The following is a 23076-nucleotide window of genomic DNA, read 5'->3' as shown; positions in this document are numbered from 1 at the left end:
AAAGACAAATAAACTGATGAGAAAGTAAAGAATTAAGGATTCAACGTAGTTTATGTTGTTTGCCTCAATCAGTGTCTGTATGATCTGTGAGTTTTAGCACTGCAGTATATTTGACTCTCACTGACAGCCGAGAAGCACGTGGATCTATAGGAGCCTCTCTGCCCCACATTTGAAATATTCAGTATGGAATATCTGTATAAAACGTGAAACAAGAGCAGCATTGAACGGACAGTTCCTCCTTTCAGCTGTGTCCACTCCCACCTGCAGGGAAACACCCGCCTCTGGAAAAGTCCACTTTCATGACGTCACAATTTGTACAGTATGCTTGGTTCCTAATGAAGGAGGGGGGGGGGGGGGGGGGGGACCAGAGAATATTAAAAGCAGCAGAGACCGAAATGTCTCAAAGAAAAAGGCAGCAGCCATGGAAATTCTGAGCATGAGGAGATCCAACTTGTGGGTTTTAGTTAAAGAATGCCTCCTTTGTCCGGCGTCCGACCTCAATGTAGACACAAGGACTTCCTTGTTTGTTATTTTTACCGTCTTGCGATTCAGAATGTGACCCGCATCTTGTTGGTTTGCTGATTGTTTTGGAAGATAAATTCAAGTGACTCCAGAAGTGCAGACTTTGCTGTCGAGTCGGTGTGTGCGTCTCTGGTGTTTGTGCGTTGTTGTTCTGCATTATTTAAAGTGACAGGCAGGGATTTTATACCAGGAAGTGAGAAACCTGTCTTTAAATTTTCATTAAAGCCAAGATGGCCTGAGACTGAAAGTTTAGTCTGTTAATAGAGGAGTTGATCCAGAGAAGAAGAAAGATTTTGCTGACATTTGAGAAAGAATTTTTGTTAGTTGCAGTCCTAATTATTTATCATTTTATGTATTCAGATTTGATTTTAATTTGTTAATTTTAGTATCTTTTTATTTCTTCTTATTTTTCTCTATCTTGATTTTTTCTTAATTTATTTTGTGTTGTTTTTTTCTTTAATATTTCATATTTTTTAAATATAATTTGATTTCTTTTAGAGCTGCAACGATCAATATATTTACCAAACTTTTGCTGGTTCGAGGGTTTTCAGCTGGTCTTTGTAATATGTTGGTGAACTAAATATCTTTTTGGATTTTGGACGATTAGTCGGACAAAACAAACAATTTAAAAACATCACTTTAGGCTCTGGGATGTTGTGATTGGTGTTTTTCGCTACTTTTTGACATTTCATAAACTAAATAATGAATCGATTAATCAAGAAAATCGTTCAGATTAACGGACAAGGCAGGCGATTGTTAGTCGCAACCTATTTTTAGCATCAGCTCATAATTCTTTGTTCTCTCATATTTCATAAACCGGGCCTGCTGCGGGCATTAAGCCGATTCTTCTCCATCCGCACACGTGTGACTGAGACGAAGCGATTAACTCCGGATCTAGAAAGTTCTCCTCTGACGCCCGCAGATGTAGTGAGCGGTGGTGAGTAGTAGTAGCGGTGGTGGTGGTGGTGGTGGTGGTAGTCTACCTGCGCCGAGGCTGTGGATGTGGCAGCTTTCATCAATCACTCCAACAGGTGCTGACGTCTGGCGCAGCGTGGTCTAAATGCTTCAGAGCTCCGGGCCTGCGGCTACATGTTGTGTGTACAGCTCGGTCAGGGTGGAAAATAATTACCAGCCACCTGCAAAGAGCTGGTAAAATTTTTTTGGCTGAAGCTTGTGAGATACTCTACCTGCCACTTTGGCAAAAGAGCAAATAATGATTTCCATGGTGCCTTTTATTTTCTAAAAGTCGATTCAGCTGGCTTTGCTTTTCTCTTTCTGCCTTCCTTTCACACACGAGCTTTTGTTGGGGTTTTGTGTTTTTTACTCTTTTGTCAGCTGTTCTGTTGTTTCTGTGCCGGTGCTGCTGATTTTTTTTTTTACGTGACTAATTTGTTTCTGATAGCTCTTGTTTTGCTAATAACTCCGCCTGATTCCCGGTTAAACGCTGAGAAGCAAAAAAAAAAAAAAAAAAAAAACGGAATCAAAGACAACATGAGTGACTGGCCGGACGACGGCGGAGCTGAGAGAATAAAGGCGGTGAAGGGGTTAATGCTGATGGTTGCTCTTTGCTTTGCTTGAGCTTCGGTTTAATGCGTTTTAGGCTCTGCTTGTATCCCCGATGTACACAAGGCCCGGATTCCACCACAGGGCCTAAACACAGCTACTGTATAGAGAGCTTACTCAGTGTTTTCACTCACGTTTCTCACAAGAAGACAAGTGCTAGTTCTTTTTTTTTTTTGCAACTTATTTCCAGGCACAAGATGATTTGTCAGCTGGGCAGCGGCTTCAGAGAAATGAATGAGCTCTTTTGATCTGGTTTTACAGACATTTGGAGTCGGTACCGACTCCTGATCCTGTTGAGCTTCTCTTGGCGTGCCGTACTGTGCAAAAAAAAAAAAAAAAAGGGAGTAGTGATTCCACCCATTACGCATAACAAAACACGTTAGGCCACCGAATGCAAACACACCGAAGTGACATGTTCAATCATGTTCCTCCATTACATTCCTGACATTAGTAATCCAATCCTCCATTTTGCAGGGAGGCAAACGCCACTGGCAATGTGAGATATTAAAGAAGGGATTATGGAAGTGGTGAGTGAGGGGGCGGCGGAGGTTTTTCTAACACAAAAAGTGTCTTGTTTGGAGATTAAAGCCTCCACTGCTCTGTGACTATTCCTGAGCAAATATAAAAAAAAAAAAGTAGCAGAGCTGATGTGTGGGTGAATGTATATCAGACAACAAGTCAACAAGTTTAAAACAAACATCTTATTCTCCCTGTGGATGCTTGGCTGGGTTGAGGTCTGTCGTATAGAATACACTGCAAAGTTTGACCCGTGCAAATATTTAATTTTTATTAGCTCTACTAATGATGTCATGATGTGTGCACAATCTACTCGCTATGAATAATGCAGCGATGGAATAATTCAGGTCTACAATTTGATGTAAATGGACTTCGTTTATAGAGCTGCATTTATATTTCTAGTCTTATTGAGCACTCAAAGCGCTTTACAGTACATGCCAGCGTTCATCAATTCACACACACACACGTTCGTACACTAATGGCTGCCGTGCAAGGTGCCAACCTGCTCATCAGGAGTGATACAGAGCTTCCTGTCCATCTATGCTCATCCATTCACACATAAACTCAGCCATCGGGAGCGATTTAGGGTTCAGTATCTTGACCAAGGACGCTTCCACATGCGGGCCGGAGCAGCTGGGAGTCAAACCGACGACCTTCTGATTAGTAGATGACCAGCTCTACCTCCTGAGCCGCAGCATCACAGCTGTGCTTTCTTTCCTGAGAACTACAGTGTGTGTGTGTTGGTTGGAAGACTTACAAAACCATATAAGAGGATAAAAGAGATAAAAAAAATGCGCCAGATGCCTGAGCAGGCACATAACTCTTTTATAACAGAGCGAAGCACTGAGCAAAGATCACCGCTCGTCGTACTTTGTACACTAACATACTGCTACGTTAGCTGTGTTCAGCTGCACGATTTTATAAACCATTGTTGAAAAAAAAAGGACCAGGACAAGGCACAAGACCTGCAGCACCCTCCTCCAGGCCTGGGGGGCTCCTCAAAGCAAGATCTCCCTAAAACTAAACACTTTAATTAAACTAACAAAGACGGGGGGGGGGCGTCCTTGACACGCCCCGCCTGTCTCCTGCTGGGACTTCCAGTTGTGTTGCTGGGGGACCCGGATAATTAAAATATTATCATATTATGTAATTATTATTATTATTATCATAGTGATATAGCTGTTACATCATCTATTTATTATCACTATAACATTAACACCATGTCTTTTTCTTTCCCTCCGTCACACATGCCATACTGTTTACTCCACACAGCAACCTGTTCAGGATCACTAAACACAGATGCATATCACTGATTCTCATCCAAACATACACACATTACCCACACATACTTGACTTAATCTAATCTAATCTCTATTCCCAGACTCTTATCGTATCATCACATACATCTACATAGCTGCTTTGTTTTTCCATTATGTCTTATTTGTCATCAATGTCGCTTGCTATTTCACTAATAAAAAAAAAAAAAAAAAAAATTGGAAAATCATTATCTTCACTTCTCTTTATTGTCCCTTCGAGGGGAATTCGCCTTTGCAGAAACCCTTTAAAATACAACAGAATACTCAAATGTATAAAAGGAGAAGCAACTAGGCTGAAATAATCCCCCGAAACACACAAAAACAACTCACAAACAGATGTGAAATTTCATATTGGGAACACTTCAAATTAGAGAATACAATGGGAATTTTTGTAACTGTTGCCGTTTTATCTTTGGCGGCTTATTGCTATGATAAAGTTATTAACTTGTAATTATTTTTCTGAGGGCTCCGTCTATTCAACTCGGCGCTTCACGATACAAATGTGGCTGAAAACCAAACAAACAGGATGTCACACGTTCAGCTCAAGTCTGTCGTTTGAGGTAGTGAAACCAAAATTGGATGAATATCGTGCTACACAATCATACAAACGGGTTGAGTTGTCAGCTGACTTCAGCGCTTGAAAGTCGTAAACATAAACATCTTTCCCATCTCTGACATCCGTCTCATATGACTTCTTTGAGTCAAAGGTTGGTTTTGACTGTCCGTTCTACACCTGACTTGGCGAAGCACTTGATGCTCGAGGAGGCCGTGGAGATGTTCAAAGCTTCAAAGCAAGAGAAAACTAATAACACCAATTCATAATGGATGATTTAGAGTAAACGGTGGTGGAGGATGAAGTCTCCGTCGGCCTCTTTATAGAGCTCGACTTAGTGTTGGAATCTAAATGTTGTGTGTTACCACAGTTGTTGAGCTGGTGTCAGACAGGCAGCCGGTATCTCTTTTTAAACCGAAACCCTAAAAATTCTCTCTCACTTGACTGCCTGACATCTCTCCTCTGCCTCGGCAGCCTCACATCCCCCCCCCGCCACCCCCCCCCCCCGTTATACAACAAGCTTGGGTGTCTGGAATGTCATTCCACATGCATCACCAGCCTTTCACTCTGTGAGCCCGGCAGCCCACCAACCACCAAAGCCTCAGATCCATTCTGCCGTCTGACTGAACCAGTGCACTCCCTAATCTGCACCCCTGGTCTGAGCTGGAAGAAGGTGGAGGTGAGGCGGCGGCGGGGGGTGGAGGGGGGGGGGGGGGTCTCCTCTCTCTCTCTCTCTCTGTTAAGCCGTTTAACTGAGAAAATGGTGAGAGGGCACACTGGCTTTTTTAACCCAGCAGACCCTTAAGAAGGACAAAGATTAAACTCCCTGGTTATGCAAGACTTTAGACCCAGCAGAGAGAAGGAGGAGGTCAGAGGAGGAGGAGGAGGAGGAGAGTCTCAGGAGTGATTGGCCGTGACTGTTAAGTCAATGAAAACAGCATCCAGGCTTGAAGGGGGTTTACCAACATCCTCTCAGAGCCGCAGCTGACCATCTAACAACCTCTCACCTTGCAAACATAAACAGAATTCCTCAGAGTAACGGCGCACACACACACACACACACATAAGCCGAACCTTTGCCCCGCCACTTCTGAAATAGAAGCTGACACTGCAGCCAAGAATGTGCGATTGACTCGTGACTTTTGCTTCCCAAAATACAACTTCACTGACATTGTAATGGCAAAGAGAAAAGGGCACTGAAGTAGAGAGCTTAGGAAGAAAAAAAAAAAAAAAAAAAAAAAAAAAGACTGGGGCTAACTGTTCCAAACTTTTCCAAGAAGTGTCAATCAATCATCGCCGCATCTATCATCCATTTCTAAACACATTCTCCCCACAGCAGGGACTCCATCTTTGTTTTGGTTTCAAAGTTGCCAAACTCGTGTCTAAACCCCCCCTACCCACCCACCCACCCTCACCCCCCAACCCCCCCCCAAATATGGAGAACACACACCCCTTTTTACTGGCAGCACACACTGCGCACTGACAAATCCAAAATAACATCAAAGTCGAGTTTCAAATTCCAGACTTGAAGGTTTTACTGCAACCAGCTCCCGGCTTGGAGACGAGTCAGATTTTAAAAATTACAACCAAAAAAACACTGAAGTTTTCTAGGCAGAGCTTTAGTGAGTCATATTACAGGAGATAAGTGCTGCGGTAGTCTGGAAACTTACCCCCGGCGCTCCGAACTCCACCCGGAGCGACACACCACCACCACCACCACCACCGCCTGATAAAATAAAGAGGATCCTCCTTCTAAAATATCTGCCCCACGTTATTCCGGAGTAATTCCAAAAAGCGAGTCCCGAGACTTCGGTGTGACTGCGGCATATCGTCCTGCACGCACTCCGGCGCTGCTGTGTGAGCTTTGTGTGTGGGAATGGGAGTGTGTGTGTGGCTCTGAAAAGTGTGTGTGTGTGTGTGTGTGTGTGTGTGTGTGTGTGGATCAGCCTCTGCCCAATGGCTCTGCCCCTTTCTCTCCCTCTCTCTCTCTCTCTCTCTCTCTCTCTCTCTCTCTCTCTCTGTGTAATGTGGTGCGTTGACTACAGCCAGCATTCCAGCGTACGACTCACTTCCTGCTACAGGGTTACAAGTGAGTGAGAGGGCGGAGGGTGTGTTCGTGTGTGTGTGTGTGTGTGTGTGTGCATGTGCGTGTGTAGGCGTGTAGGTTTGTGTAGGTGCGGACTGGTTTTTTTACTCATGAACATGGTGACAACGCTGTAAAAACTTCACAGTAAATGTAATTAAATCATCTCGTCTTTTACCGGCGTGATTAGATACATCTGTCAGTTTCAATCACGGTACATCAAATTCAAGAAAAACAGATCATCGAAAGCTAAATCTTTTCTGTTCTTCCGAATGATTTAGAGATACGGACGATGATGTAGGAAGCGGAAAGAAAGGATAAATGCACTTGGTGCTACAGGAGAACGCTCAGCTGGAGAAGATTTATGTCAAATGATTAAGGTTTTGGAAACTGGTAGGAGGAGACAGGTGTTTTATGACGAAGACTGCGGGGACCGGCGGGAGGCTGGTGATGACGGGTTTTGGAAGGGATGATCGTAGGGAAATCGAGGAGTTGGAAGACGACGCGTGATGTGGCTCGATGACATGAAGAGATTTTGGAGCACAGACATGAACGACTCAAGAGAAACAGTTGGAGAACGATGAGAGTCAACCTTCGGATGGAAGACGGAACAAATGATCGATCGATCGGTCGGTTTCAAGGCGATTCAACTTTAACTTTCTAGTAACTTCAATCATGAGTAGACTAAATGTCCGACTGACCCACAACTCATGAACAAACTAGTTCCAACTCCACATTTAAAGGCAGCCTGGTCACTCATAATATTATGAAGAGAACAACTGAAGGTTTTGATCAGTGCTTCAGAGGCGGTTGTGTGATCTGTGAATGGTTTTATTACTGTGGTACCGACGCTCATGTGAACCGCTGTTGGCCGAAGCCCAGGAGTTATTTTTAAATGGTGTTCCTCTACAAAAGAGGAAAACAATTCTCTTTGCTTCCATCACACTCGAGTGTTTCAACGTCTCGAGGCTCATAAAACTCACACCGCATGAATAATCACATCGACTTTCAATCCGAGGAGCAAAATTCTTGAAATTTGCAGTCATAGAAAGTTTGTTTTTTTATCCACGATGGGACTGAAAAAAAAAAAATCAGCTTTTAAAGGATATTAGTGTCTGTCAACTTCAACAGAAGATATACGAGCTCTGCTAGGAGGAGATGAGTAAGATTTATATTCCCACAATTAGAGAGTAAATCATCTACAGTTATGTCATTTACAGTCACAGATGAGTCTGCCTGGGCGGCTGCTGGCTATGCAGTAAGGATTTGAACTCTTATGACTGTTTTTTTTTTTTTTTTTCCTGCAGTTCCCACGTACGAAAGCGATGAGGCCGACATTCCTCTGCTTACTTAAACCCCCCCCGGTTGCTGATATGAGCTGATTCAGTTATGTGTTGTGGTTTTGGTTACTCAATATGAGGACTGATAGGAAGCCGGTCTGTGAATGACCGGAGGTAAAGGTCCTGTAGGCAGCGGACTATCCAGATAATGAAAACAAGCAGCGCCGTCGAGGACAGGAAGTGAAACCAGTAGAAGGTTAATAAATTATATTATATATCATGTTGTAAGTTAAGAGTTTCATACAATACTGAAACTGTAACTGAAATATACTCATTACATAACATTTTAAAATGAGGATGCTTCCAAAACGCTTCATATATATAAAAAATTATTTTCATTCCTCGCCAAACGTGAGTGTTCTGCCCATTTCTTTAAAAAAAAAAAAAAGTTGCAGACTAGCAGAAAAGTTGAGTTGCAGCATTGACTCATGATTTGTTTTAGAAATAACTTCCCTCCCTCTGCCAAGTCTGTGTCAAATGTCAGAGGATCTTAAAACCAGACAAACGAACTTCTGTCACAGATCGAATAGGAACGGACGCGTCGACTTTAATTAAACGTTTTTCGCACGGCGCGTCGTTACGTGTTTTAAATCTGTGTCACCCGCTTATTAAGATGTATTTATCTGGCTTGTATTCGATTTCACGCCGGCCTCTGGGTTAAACAAGGCGCAGGGCTCAAGCTTCTTAATGACTGAGTCATTCATCTTCCTCTGGATCACATCTCACTACAGCTACCGGAGAGAGGAGAGGAGGGGAGGGGGAGCAGAGAGAGAGAGGAAGAGAGAGCAGGGAGAGAGAGAGAATGATGGAGGCGTATCAGGTTTTCAACCTTGCTGCCAGTGTAGATATGAACAGCCATTTCTGGGTAGGGCTTGTCTGAAACCCAATTCCACCACATCTTTAAAAGCTTCAGGAAGTCCCGCTGGACTCCGTTCAGTTCCTCATGTCACAACCAATTTCCCCTCCGAGCCATTTTGCGCTCACTATTTCTCCTCTTTATAGACTAGGTGATGCAGTGTGGATGTTTTTTTTCTTTGTCACAATACCCATTAAAAAAAATGTCATGAAAGAGAAGAATATTCCTAGTTTGAAGGAAGCAAATGTTGAATAAATACTGTAAATTGAAATTGACATAATAAAATCATAATTTTGAAAAGATACAATAATGGTTCAGGCCTCAATACCAAACATTAAATCTTAAAATCTGAGTAAAGAAATAAATACACAGAAATCAGAACATCAACGTCTCTTTTCATGATAATTCTGAAAAGCCCGACACTTCTGTATCTTGACATCAGACTTCTAGTTAAACTGACAACATTATCTGTTAAGCGCCTCACAGCTGATTTCATATTTATTACCGTAAGTATGAATTTATCTGGACGTGTTACTTAGAATACATTGAGAAACAGTTTTGCTGCTCTCTTTTTTCATCCTCCGGTTAAACATTCAAGTGCTGAGTGAGTTTCATGACCCAGAACTCCTTGAAACCTTGAGTCATAATGTGTCACTTTGAATGTACCGTTTCAAAAAATGTCTTCTTGTCATTAAGGGAATTGGTTTTGCTTCATTGCCCGCAATTTTCTTTTTTTTTTTTCTTTTCAAACAGTCAAAGCTCGCTGCGGTGAGTTGAATAATATGACGTAAAAGCTGAACGATAAACCAGATTTATCCAAATTCGATTATGATTTTCAATAAACACGTTTTGTGACTGGACTGCTGTTAACCTGTCAATGATATTAAAAGGGAAACTGCTGATTTTCAACCAGTATTGTATCATCACAATGTGAGTAGAAATGTTACAAAGTGCAAATGAATAATGTTTCATTTCCCTCCATGTCGCCATGTTACAAACTATGTTTCTGCATTTTCTGTAGTGGTGCCTTCAAGGACAGTAAAAAAACCCAAAAAACTACCTAACATGTTATGCTAGCGATAGGGAAAAGCAGACACTAAAATATCATACAACTATATACTTTAAAACATCAGAAAACTAGTTTCATGATACAAGGCCAAGTACTGTGCTGTTGAATCAGACACAACAGAGTCTGGCAGAGGAAGCGACGTTACAACTGCAGCCTGACACACAAACTCCAGCTGCTGAGTTTCTCCACCGATGTGACAGATCCAGACTCGATGAGGAAAAACATTTTGTAAATGAAAAATAAGCCTCAGTAAAGAAATATAATGCTCACTAACTTTGTCTCTGGTGCTCTGCTGGCTGTGAACGCACAGTATCAGTAGAGTCAGTTTGATTGAACAGGACGCACGCAATGCATTCTGGTTGTTGTAGGATTCCCCCTTTAAGAGCGGCAAAAATAAATGCACATTTCTACTACAAAGTTTTTAAGAAATCCTCGTATCCGCAGTGGTGAAATTTCCAAGAAACAAGACAGGCTTGTACTGTGTTGTTGACATCACACTAAAACTGAACTAATTATCAACCCTATAACCCACACGGAGGACCGGATCCCTCCCCAGGCTTCCTTTGCAACATATGCTTAGTAAACATTTTCAGAGCCCTCTCCTCCCCTGTGACTGCGGTCGGGCATTAACTTTAATCTGCCAATATCTGCAAATCCCCCTCCGGCATCCCACACATACTTTCACCTTGGCAAAACTGAAAAGGTTATATTTAAGAGGGAAGCAGGTTTTTTTTTTGGCACATTTCCGATAGTCTTGCGTGTTCTAAACGCCTCCCACGTTCGATGTGAATCTGGAGGATGACCGCTGCCGACCCGCTCTCGCACCGCTGGGGCGGTTCCGCTCCGCAGGCTAAAGCGGCGGCCCGGAGCTACGAGTGGCCGTAGGTATGTTACGCAAGCCTAATGGATGAAAAAGATCATTGTTTTTCCCGAGACGCCCACGGAGACGGTTCATGTAACAGATCCACTTGTGAAATCACAGCTTTTTAACATTTGGGTCTTGGCTTCAGAGGTGGTGATCGCTGCTGCTGTGAGCTGATGGCTGAGAGCTGGAGAGAGAGGAACATGAATCTTAAGAGCTCTGAAGCCGTCGTAGATAATTATTATCCATCACAGAGGAGGGACCTGATGACAAACTCCCTCTCTCTACAGCTCTCCGGTCTTCCAATACTCAAATATTTGTTTCTGGTGTGACCTGACTTATGAGAAAAGGGGACAGAATTATATTCATTTCATTAAAACATTAGTGTGCATTTCAGCGTCTCTCTTTTTTCGTTCTGGACTTTCCCTCCGGAAGGCACACGGAGCGTTTATGTAATATAAATGATGTGAATGTTTTCTCTACAATTGCATGCTGATGTCATGTCTGGTGCCCTGCAATAAGCCTCAGAAAGTGCGGTTCTTGTGGAGTTAGATCCGATTAAATACAGAACAGCACCCTTTTTTTTTTTAGCAGATAGAAGCGACTACAGTGTGTATGTGACGTACCGGGGTATCAGGACTTTTTAGATTAGACTAGCGAGTGACATGAAGCGGCATTAGCTGCGGCGGTTCGCTGCTGAATATTTCATATGTGGACACATTGTCTAACGGTTTGGAACAATAGGATGCGTTTGTTGCTCCTCGGAAACAAGAGTTAGTTTGCGGCGACGGTTTCTTCAGTGATGGAGAACATTTATTTTTCTGATAGAGAAGTTGATTATCAGGTAAAAGCTTCTGAGAAATCAATCAATCAACAGTTTTGGTAAAAAGGAATCACTAGTGTTTAGTCTTCTGGATAAGACATGGCTGAAAAGAGGAGAGAAATCAAACTTTTTTTTTTTTTTTTGAGATAGAATAAATCAAACTTGGCTCTCTCTCTCTCTTTTGCCGGTCCAGGATTAGCCTTTTATCTTCCTTTGTGACTGTTCTAAACAGGCTTTGAAGAGAGGACGCCGCTCGCATGTTAGTGCCAAGATCGAGCCTTCAAATGGCGCCCTGAATCAAAATGGCTGATGATCTTTACCTGCTTCTGGGCAGGAACATGGACTCCTTGATGAAGACGGAGCCAGATAACAGGATGTACCAGCAGCTTCCGATGTCATCAGGGCTGCAAGACAAAAAAGAGAGAGACAATAGCCACAAATTAGCACCGAATACATGAACACATTCTGTTAGTAGATGACCAAAACATGATTATCATAAATATTGAATTAAGTGAATGATAAGTTGATTTTTTTAATGTCATATACTGTATGTTTGGAAATTTAAAGTGACGATATTTTTAATTAAACCTATAAAGAAATCTAGTACTTTTTACAGTAACAGGTCATCAAATGGTCAACTCATACTGTATAATGACATTCTGTAGATAGACAATGAACACCAGTCAGTAAAAAAGATGACAAAGTCCTTTCTTTTATGTTTACATATTTGCTTTGTCGTTTGTCTTATCTACATGGCGGCGCACTGTCGCTGCAATTTAATGCTTCAGCGATGTAAGACTGCTGTGCCAAATACAGATCGCCCGATTTTTTTTAAAAAAGAAACAAGAAAGGGAGACAACATGAGAGAGTGTTAGAGAGACGGAGACAGAGAGAGAGAAGAGAGAACTATGAATGAACTGAGGAATCATTTCTCATCCACCCACACCCATGGCCCCGCTGAAACACACGGAGAAGGAAATTGGACATCACAGACGAAGTAAACTCAAACTGACCCCTGGATGATGCAGCTGGCTGGCACATTGTTACGACATGACTGGTAAACAAAAAAATACACAACGAGTATACAAATCTACACACAAGCGCCGGACTTATGAGACACATTTTTTTTTTGTAGATTTTAATTACAGAGGAGTTTTTTTTTCAGGTTTAAAGTATTACGTGGCGGCTCTAGTGAACGGCAGCCCTTATTAAGGGGACATCAAAGAGAATTTGTCTTTAGATAAACAACTTGCTAAGTATAGATTTCCATCCGTATTAATAAAGCACGCTAAAGGATAACAGATTTTGTTTCCTTGTTCATCTCACTCATCTCGGGGCTTTCACAGGGATTGCAAAGAGATAATCTCACAAGACCGAGATACGCTGAATCTTCTAGGACCATTACATGCTGGATTATCAGAGAACCTACAGAGAATGTAAACAAATGCTACGGAGATGGATAAGAAAGTTAATGCGTGCTTTCATTTTATATACGAAAGCCCACAGGGCAAATATAACATATGCAGCCGCCGTGCAGGTCGGTTCAAATATCACGGAGAGGACTGCTGTTGCACCATCTTGGTTTGTTTACTGTTGAATCTAATTTTCACCTCCATTTTTCGGGTGTATACAGCATAGGGTTGCTTGTGCTTCAAAGTTAGTTTTGCCGGAGCTGAAACAAGGCAGCGGTGTGTGTTTTTACTTTCAGTCGAGATCTATTGTGATTTTAAGAAATTCCTTGTTTGACAGCTCGAGATCAAAACACGTCACCTTCCAGCCCTCTGACAGTAAAGAGGAAGCAGAAACCTTACAAGGAAGTATTCTCATGACACGTAACGCTGATACCATCTTTCTCCAGTGCTGGGAATCTGACAGGAAGTTTTGGTAATGGTGCACGAAAATAGGCATGTCAGCAATAGTGGTGTAAGGGTGCACAAAATTCACGGTTCTGGTGTGCCTCGGTTTTGGGGTCATGGTTCACGGTACAGGAGGGGGAAAAAAAAGAAAGGTAGAAAATAACATTTTGGTCCTTTATTTTGAAAAATGTATATATCCAACAATGGCTCATTTGCCAAAATAATAATGTTGTAGTCGGTCAGTGTCATGGGTCTCTCATTTGTCATTCTGACAGCAGTTACACTACAGGGTAACCAGGGTAACCAGGGTAACCAGGCTACATTGGCTAAGCCGGCTAGCTATACATTCATCCTACAGCTAAGTGGAGCGCTGCCAAAACCTTCTGGTTGGGAATTATTGTTCCACATGTCAGTAAGTGGATTATTAAACTATTTTGGCAGAAATTGTTTGGGTCACGGAGTGTATTCTTTATATGACCGGATGCACCGAACCGTAACATCCTTATCATGATGGTTCGTTCAGGACGAATACCCATACCGTCACACCACTAGTCAGAGAACAAAACTGTGTCCATTTTAATGCTGCTTTTACTAAAGCTTCATTATGACTGGAAATTTACTGAAATAATCATATTTTTCTAGATATTGCTATTTTCTTTCTTAAATCGGTGCCTTTAATTCTCATTCGAGTAAACATTAAACACAACAGACACATTTCTTTCACACTAAAATTGTGAAATAGAACTGTGCCTCCCAAATCAAGGAGGCTTTACTTATTTCATGTCTTACGAAAGCTTTTAAAAGGACATTACTCCTTAAAACAGTGGGGGAAGAGTCATGATATCACTTCTGAAACAATTGTGACATTTACTTGATTATTATCAGCCTGCATCAGTGCAGCTTCTGCAGTTAGGCTTCACCTAAAGGTGCAAAACCTATAATTAACTTGATACATCTTAAGGGGCTTCTCCTGATATAATACATTTCTACAGATAATGCACATCAGCCAAATTGGAAATTCAAATGGATGTTTCTTCGTGTGAAGCCTCTGACTGTCTGTTTACCAGTCGGTGCCTTGAAACGCCACCTCATCACGGTAGACGAACGTCTACTCATCAAGCTGAACGCATCTCTTGTACTTAAAAGGTGCTCTGGTGTTAATAAGGCAGCAGTTTGTGTGATTATCGCTGAGCAGTTCACCTGGTCTGAGTGAGAGTTTTTAATTGAACTGAAGGGAAAAGAAAAAAGAAAATCAATGGCCGGTCAGACACGAGCGAGGTGGGACTGGTTTTTGCTTACGGAAAGGTAAAGGACGGATGCATTTTATACACCCGCCCCCACACACACACATATATATTCACACCCAGCATCACTGTGCTGACTGAGTTTTTTTTTTTTTTTTTTTAAATCACTGAGAACAAAGTCTCGCCCCACCTTCCTCCTCCTCTCCACTCTTTCCTTGCAGAACTAATGAGGCTGTAGACAGCACACCCTACTGACACAGGGCAAAATCTCCCTCGCTGCCATCCATTCTCTCTCTCTTTTTTTTTTTCTGTTCCCTCTACTGATCTCCATCCCGGCTCCCTCCAGACTCGTTCCGTCCTTTTATGGTTCTTCCACGCATTCGAGACGACACAAATGAAACGTTCAATTATTAATTGCTGGCACAGAGATGTACCGAGCGAAGGGAGCACCTCGCATGGCAGAGAAAGGAGGAGGAGGAGGAGGAAGAAAAGACACCAAAAAAGTAGGAGATAGGAGACTCTTATGTGCCACGACAGCTTGACTGAACTGGGTCATGCGTACTGGAAGCAATTGTCAAATACTAAACATCACCCAGCCCCCAGCCCCCCCCCCCCACGGGAAGCCTTTAGCAGTGGGGAATCGGGTTATAGGAGTGCCATGGTGGCGGTGGAAGGGGGATGCAGGGGCGAGGGAAGGGTGATTATATGATTATTATTTGTATTATAGCAGGTTTGACGCTTGACGAGATGAAGAATATCATTCAAGAGTGAAATGTCACCTTTTGAAATGATGAAACTGAGGAAAAAATGATAAGGTAGGCTAATAAACATGATTCTGAACTGATGACAATGACCCGTCACATCTGTTTGGGATCACAGTCATAAAACATGAATTTTAGGGCTGCAACTAATTATTGTTGTCATTATCGATTAATCAATTAATCATTTGGTCTACAAAAATCGTGACAAGTCCGTCATAATATCCTATGTCTTTTTTTTTATTTAACTCACAGTACAAAACCCAAGTATATTCAGTTTATGACAATATAAGACACACATTTGAGAACCTGGAACCATCCAATTTTTGCTTGAATAATTACTTAAACGATGATTCAATTATCAGAGTAGCTGCTGGTTAATTTTCTTTCAATTGGGAAATTAATGAATCATTGCAGCTCCAATAGATAGATACCCCTCCCAAATCCAAAATAAGTCTATTTATTTATCTCTAGTTTTATAACATTTTCCATTTACAAGCAGTTGAGCTTTTCTGTGGTCTAACTGACGCCAAAGTAAAGACAACATCTTTGTCTGTGAGTTAATTTGGCAAACAAAGTATTTATATATTTGTTTAATGCAATATAACCCATAAAACACAACATATTACACCTTATTTAGTGTAATAACAATGATTTATGGTCATTTGTGTATTTTGTCACCTTTGTCAAAAGTGAAAGCTCAAGTTGTGCCAATGGTGCCACTTGGATACGTTTTTAAATATTGGTTTTTAATGAGGCTAGAAGAAAAGAAAAAAATAGAGGCTATATCTGAAGGGAAAATTGTTGATTTTTAAGTCATTATATTTATTTGTATGTATGTATGAGAACAGGGTCTGTGGGACCAGGAACAATCAGGAAGTAGACCCAATGTCAACAAAGCACAAGGGTTAAAATGGGTGCAGAGTTTGGACACAGGATGGTGAGATGTCAGGAGTTTTAAAACACAAGAGCCACATCTACGTACGATATGAACAAGGAGCTAAAAATATGACGATTTTAAGTTGTTATTGTTATGATGCTTTCGCCATGAAACTCTCAAGAGCCTCTAAATGCCACAATGGTGCGGTGACATTGTGAAACTGAGCATTCGTACCACAATTGCCCAACAAACAAAAACTTAAAATAGCTAAGGAGAAGCGATGGGAGACGATTATGGGTTTAATGTTTAATGTTCGGGAATTGTGAAGAATAAGATTAAATATTTCTCACCGGCAGATTGTGGATTTGGAACAGCAAAAGAAAAAAAAAATGTTTGGGAAGCTGTTTTCACATACACTAGAGATACTTGTGAAATGACTAGTGTCTCCATGTCAGTGCTGTACATACTGTATTTACTAGAATGTATAATTATAGATGCTAACTGGTGGGATGTGATGGGTTTTTCAGTTCCATCTTCCACTGAGTTTCCTCGTCTACCCTGCTGTGATATTGTCTTGAGCTTCACAGCATCACTGGGAACAGGAGAGCTGGTAGAGGGGGACGAATTTCCGACAGCTGCACTGGGGGGTGTTGCTCCCCCTGAACCTCAGCCAGGGGTTAAAATATCACAGTGAGCAAACTGCTCTTCTTAAGTATTGTTATGTTGTATTAATACCTTACTAATGCTATTTTATTTATATTTAATGTTCTGTTTATCTCTCCTGGCAACGGCTCGGTCGACTAGTTTTGGTGAACTCTGGTTCAAATATGGATATCAGCTGTTTGACACTGACCGATGCAGTCCACTGCCAAGAGACGAATCCTCCTTCCTCTTTTTAATTATTTTCTATCAACACGTATAGCTCTCTGACTGTGACGGTGAAATGGGATTTCAGCATGAAGGTCACGCCGGGTGGCAAAAAAAATCAGCCGTGTATAGAATTAAAATGTGAGTTATCGTGACAAGAAAGCTACCGATAAATAAACAGAGGAAAGGGCAACTGTCTTCACCTTCAGTTGTTTCCATGATACGAGATAATGAGTAGACTGAATATTATATCGAGTATCGTGTTCCAGCTCCTAAAATATGAAGATTTGCTGTTTTTCTGTTTTATATCATTGTAGACAAAACTAACGATTGATTAGTTGAGAAAATAATCAGAGGATTAATCAATAATGAAAATAATGAAACTGTTGCAGCTTTTGGCATTTCTGTTTAAATAATGACTTAAATGATTAATCTACTATCAAAATGGTTACAGATTTAATGTTTAAAGCAACACCCATGGTTTATCAAAGTCTACAAAACAAATTAGACTCCCAAACAAACTAATTGTATAACTGCATAAGCATTTGGACCACACAAAACCAGTGAAGGTCAAAGGTCGAGGGTTGCGTTGAAAGAGCTGACATGGAGGAGGTTACCAGAAGATACTAACCCTCTTCACCAGCCGCTGTAAAATGTGCCAGGTCAGCCTCCATCTCAGAAGGGCTTTAGCGCTATAATCTCTGGATGGTAAATCCTGAGAGGTTCAAGCTTTTTTTTTTTTTTGCAGTATGGGGATGTTTTCATGAGATACTGTGTGACTGTGCATGTGTATGCATGCATGTAGCGTTAGCACTCTGGCAATCTATGCAGAGCCCCAGGCAGGAAAAACGAGTACTTTTACAAACTATTACCCTTATCGTGCTATCATCACTCCAGAACCGCCAACCGCCGTGGATACTGATAGCAGCGAGATTGTGGGTGAACGGGTCATTAACGAGGTCATTAGTTGGAATCTAGGAGTGTTTTTATTCAACAGGGGTGTTTGTATAAAAAAGGAAAAAGAAAAAAAAAATGCTGTCTGTGAGTCCATTTGGTTCCATGTAAAATGTTTCTCTGGATGAGGAAGGAATGCCAATAAGAAAGATGGCTGCCAGACAAATTGAAATTTGGTTCCAATTTATATGAAGCAAGGGCAGTTATCTCTACAGCTACGCAAAACATTGATACATCAATGTCTTAACATCATTTTCAACATCATCTGTGATTTGTTTGTTTTTCATAAAAGTCCAAATATGCATCAAATGTTGTCTTTTTCAGCTTTTTAAGGCTGATTTACATGATTTTTTTTTAAATTATTTGAGTATAAAGCTCAATACAATGAACAGTGAATCATTGTATCAAGTGTTTCCCAATGTGATCCCCACACTATTTTGATATAAACTGATATCAAGGTATTTGTTTTAAAATAATCACAATAATTCAGTTTGTTAATATCACTCAGTGTTAATTATCATCTGGTTTTTCAAATGAATTTACATGTGCTATATCACAATATCACCCTTGTAATACTGTAGTGACATAAAGTGAAAGAAATTCTTATTCATATTTCCCATCCATCATTGGATAAAGTGGATAAAGAGTGTCCCACAATTCAAAGTTTGGTCAAATGTAAATGTCATTTCAATTTAATACATAAAGTTAATGTTTGTAAATGTTTTTTTTTTAATGATTGTTGATGCAAAATGACATCTCTGGAAAGAAGCACTTACTTCTTGGTTTCAAGGGACTCAAACCAGAAAAAAGACATTTAACACTGATGCATCGACATATTAGCTTCACTATAAATATCTTTGATTTTGCGGTGGCGTGTTCCTTTAAGGAAATGTAAGGAAATGTATTTTTACATCACAGCTGTCTGAGCTACATCTCAATGTATAAGCCATACAATTTTTTTTTACAACTTAATAGAGATACTATCTCAATTAAATTCGCCAATTGACTTTTAGAGCCCTCATTTCCCAGCAGATTATTGCTTTGTTATAAACAGACGAAGACATGAAGACGGGCTGTTGAGAGCGTGTGTTTTCAGAGGAGAAGGCTGATTAACATCCTGCGGAGGAACAAACTCGATCGGATCTGCTGCTGTTTAACATCCAGCTCTTATCAGGGAGAGCCGTGGCCACATTTTACGAGTTCACACATGAATGCAACATGTACACAATTACATGCAAACAAGCAGCTGCATAAAAAGACACAACTAGGAACTATGACGAGAATGTACACACAAATGCTAATTAAATGAAGCAATAAACCAAAGAGAAAATAACCTGCTGTGTTTCGGTGCTTTAGCCCAGACGTAAACTAAGCAAAAGTACAGACAGTTTCTCTCTTTGACTGTGTCCAAACTCAGCCAGCTAAATCTGAAAATACCGTTTACATGTGAAAATGACATGCTAGCACTTTCAGGTCATTTTCAGAAATAAATAAAATCTGTTGTTTTTTTTCTTTTTCCTTGAAGTTGGTGTACTAAAAAAAAAAAGTGTGTATCACAGGGAACATCTAAGAACTAAGAGATACACAGTCTGGATTTTTCTGCTGAGGTTCAGCTAGTTAAACCTCTGCTCTGTTTCTTGTCTTTCTGTTTCTTTTTTTTTTTTCTGTTGACAGCTGAAGGAGCAGAAAATAGAGATTTGATCCCGACTTATAAATACTACCTGTTAACCAGGCCAACAGTTTTTTTTTTCCTGTGCTGCTGCTGCTGCGAGGAGATGACGATCGACTCGACTTTTTATGGTCACGGAGTTGTGGGACAAAATTAACACAAATACATGCTAATGATAACAGCTGTGTTGTGTGATCGGCTATACTGACGTTAGAGATGAGTAATTATAGAACGGGACTGAGGTGAGAGGAAGTGTTCTTTACGTTACCGCTTACGGTATCAGAGCGGGCTTACACTGACTTACCCGTCCAGACTAAAGCCCAAGATTTAGATTTCATTTTTTTTTTTTTAAACAAGCTCTGTAGAAAATGCGAGCTCAGTGTAGACGGAGAGAATTTGCATTTTCAGATTTAGCCAGCTTAGCGTGGATGTACTTTTCGCATATTAGTATGGATCTGCATAGTCTACATTTTTGACTGGAATATCCAGGAATAACAATACTACTAAACTTGCAAAGCAGGCTTGGGCATGTGTGTGTGTGTGTGTGTGTGTGTGTGTGTGTGTGTGTGTGTGTTGTGACTGGTGTGGTGGACCTCAGGGAATCTTGCTGAAACTGGAGTCTATTATTCGACCACCGCTTAATCTGCATTCCTATTGTTTAATCAGCTCCCACACCGCCAAGTGGGCTTCTAATGAGGTGTTGACTCTTTCCCATCATCCCCCACCACACTCACACATGCATACATATACACACATATATACACACACACACACAGGATCAAGAGGCAAAGAAGGGACAACACACACTCTCTAGCCCCTCGAGATGCTGATAGAGTTAATTAACTGTCTTAATTCTCACTATGGGTGTTGGGAAGACGCTAACGTGTGACAGCAGTCGAACGTCGTGTGTGCTCACTGTTTACTGAAGTTGCGGCAGCCTTTCAAAATGAGTCCAGAATACACTGAGAAGCTGTCAATATGGATTTCAAACCATACTAACCCTCTACGGCACCTACCTGAGAGGAGCGTTGCCGCTAGCTACTAGCTAGCTTTCTCCCCGTTGAAGGAAATGCTTTTAGAAGCTGTCGTTGCTAGTTATTCTTTGTCGATTCAATACACAGTGACTTATTAAATCAAGCTGAAATTAGACTTGAAATCCCTTCTATCCCATGTTTTAAAGTGCTTTGTCGTGGCATTGAAACACACACACACACACACACACACACACACACACACACACTTTCATAAAGGCATGGTCTTACTGCATCGGTGCTTTATGGACATTTGTTTTCATTTAAGTCACCCGGGTCGCTCCGCCGTGTACACCCGGTACGCTCCGGCTCATCGATAACTCTGAGTTACAGCCGGGCCCGAAATGTGTTTCTGAGCACTTAGAAATGAAATATTGTTACATTGGCTGCCGTTTTTTTTTGTTTTTTATGTGCTTATATACTAGTAGAGATGCGTGTATTTGTCCAAATACCATCAATATCTATTCACAACACGCTGGCATCCACCTAAAAAGAGTTCCAGACAGAGTGGTACTTACTAGTATAGCACTTCGTTGGCCTCGTGTCTCTCATAACGCACCGTCTCACACATTATCCTGCAGGGACAGAGAGGAGAGGGAAGGGAAAAGAGCCAGTCAGACAATAAAAAGGATGAAATAATAGATTTATTTCAATAGAAGACTTGTAAATAATATTACAAAACAGACAAAAATTAATGGACTGAGCTTTTATAGGGGCATTACTTAAAATGCAGAATCCAGTAAATGCCGTATTTTATTATCTGGCACAGTTAGATACCATCAATCTTTGATCCCAGGACTTTATTTTCAGATGAAACATATTGTCATTTACTCTGTTGGTTCCTGCATTGCTCAGAATTACCTTCAGCTGCTATCAGCGACAGATACTTGTAGCTGATAATTTATATGATTTAGGATTTAGTGGCAGATTACAACCAACTGAATACCCCTCGCCTCCCCTTCCAGGCGTGTAGGAGAACCTACGGTGGCCACGAAACTCAAGAAAAACAGGAAAGGCCCTCTCTAGAGCTGGTGTTTGGCCCTAGACTGTAGAAACATGGTGGTGAAACATGGCGGGCTCCTCGAAACAGGACCCGCTCCCTATGTAGATATGAAGGGCTCATTCTAAGGTCATGAAAACACGAAATGCATCTTCTACAAATAAAAACCTTACAGTTGAATGATCTGATGTGATTGAAAAGCTCTGAAAATCTTGTTTTTGCTGACCTCCAGTGGTTTAACTTCTTACATTAATGCAGTAGGCTAATCTACAGGTGCAGGTGTACACTAGGACACCGTGACATCACTATCGGGTGTGGTTACAGGCGCAACAGATCATACTTCAGACCACATCCAATCACAAAGGCTTTTCAACCAGAGAGGGCAGTATTCAGCTTATTAGTGTAATATAGCTACATTAAACCTAGTGCAACACTCTCATAGCTACTGAGCACAATCCAAGTCTTGTATATGTGGTCAACGATGGTTTAAAGCCTCGTTTAAAGGCAGTAAAACATGTGCCTCTGCCCCAAAAAACAAGTGTCAAGTAAATTAGGTATTAATTATTCCCTCTCTTCCTATATTAGGCATAGATTGGTGTTATACTCCCGTTGCGTCCATGAAGGAGCCAGAGTGAACTTCAACTTGATTTGTTTTCATGTGATTAATTCCAAACTGCTGCCATTATTCAACCAATTTAACACAACATTTGGCATAACATAATTTCTTAGATTGTTTTGTATTCAGTCGTTTCATAAGGGTCATGTGTTTCCAATCAAAGGCCCTTTTCCCCCTCATATATGTGTAAAAAAAAAAAAACACTCATGTACATCAGGCTTTCCCATGACGCCTCTAGAGAAGACAAGTGCGCTTCACCATACAGACAGGCAACTATAGTAAACAGTAGCTAATCAAAACACAAAAGGCTTCAAAAATAGCTGGGGGCGGCTGTCGTGTTGTAGCCCCCCTACCCTACCCCTACCCCCCCCCCCCCCCCGTTACACAAGCACTGAAAAACAATCCCGGCTCTAAAAAACAAGTCGCTGTGAAAATGAACCGCAGAAGAAAAACAACACATTCCTCCCAGATGAAAAAAAAAAAAAAGAACTATAACATAATCCCATAGTTAGTGGGATGTCTGGCTGGCTTTTTTTTTTTTTTTTTAAAGTTAGGGAAACCAAACTTGGCTGGATGGTGGTAGGTTGGACTCTGGGACCATGGGGACATTCCTCAGCATCCAAACAGAGGGGAGGGAGAGAGAGAGAGAGAGAGAGAGGTTACTGTGGGGTGGGAGGCCTCCGAGGGGTCACACAGTG

General features: G+C 41.2%; 1 protein-coding gene across 6 annotated transcripts in view; it reads right to left on the bottom strand.

Annotated features, from left to right (window-relative positions):
* Nucleotides 1–23076, bottom strand: part of rapgef2b (Rap guanine nucleotide exchange factor 2b) — a 111903-nt gene that overhangs the window by 59443 nt on the left and 29384 nt on the right. For all 6 annotated transcript variants that reach the window (XM_044363153.1, XM_044363149.1, XM_044363152.1 and 3 more), the window contains exons 3-4: nucleotides 21281–21337; nucleotides 11824–11907 (exon numbers count right to left, since the gene is read on the bottom strand). In XM_044363153.1, the coding sequence (XP_044219088.1) occupies nucleotides 11824–11907; nucleotides 21281–21337 (141 nt within the window). The remainder of the gene's footprint in view (nucleotides 1–11823; nucleotides 11908–21280; nucleotides 21338–23076) is intronic.

Source organism: Thunnus albacares, chromosome 10 (genome assembly GCF_914725855.1).
Source record: "Thunnus albacares chromosome 10, fThuAlb1.1, whole genome shotgun sequence".
In the NCBI taxonomy this organism is placed as follows: Eukaryota; Metazoa; Chordata; class Actinopteri; order Scombriformes; family Scombridae; genus Thunnus; species Thunnus albacares.
The sequence above is the reverse complement of the archived record's forward strand: the minus strand, read 5'-3'. Positions and strand labels throughout refer to the sequence as shown.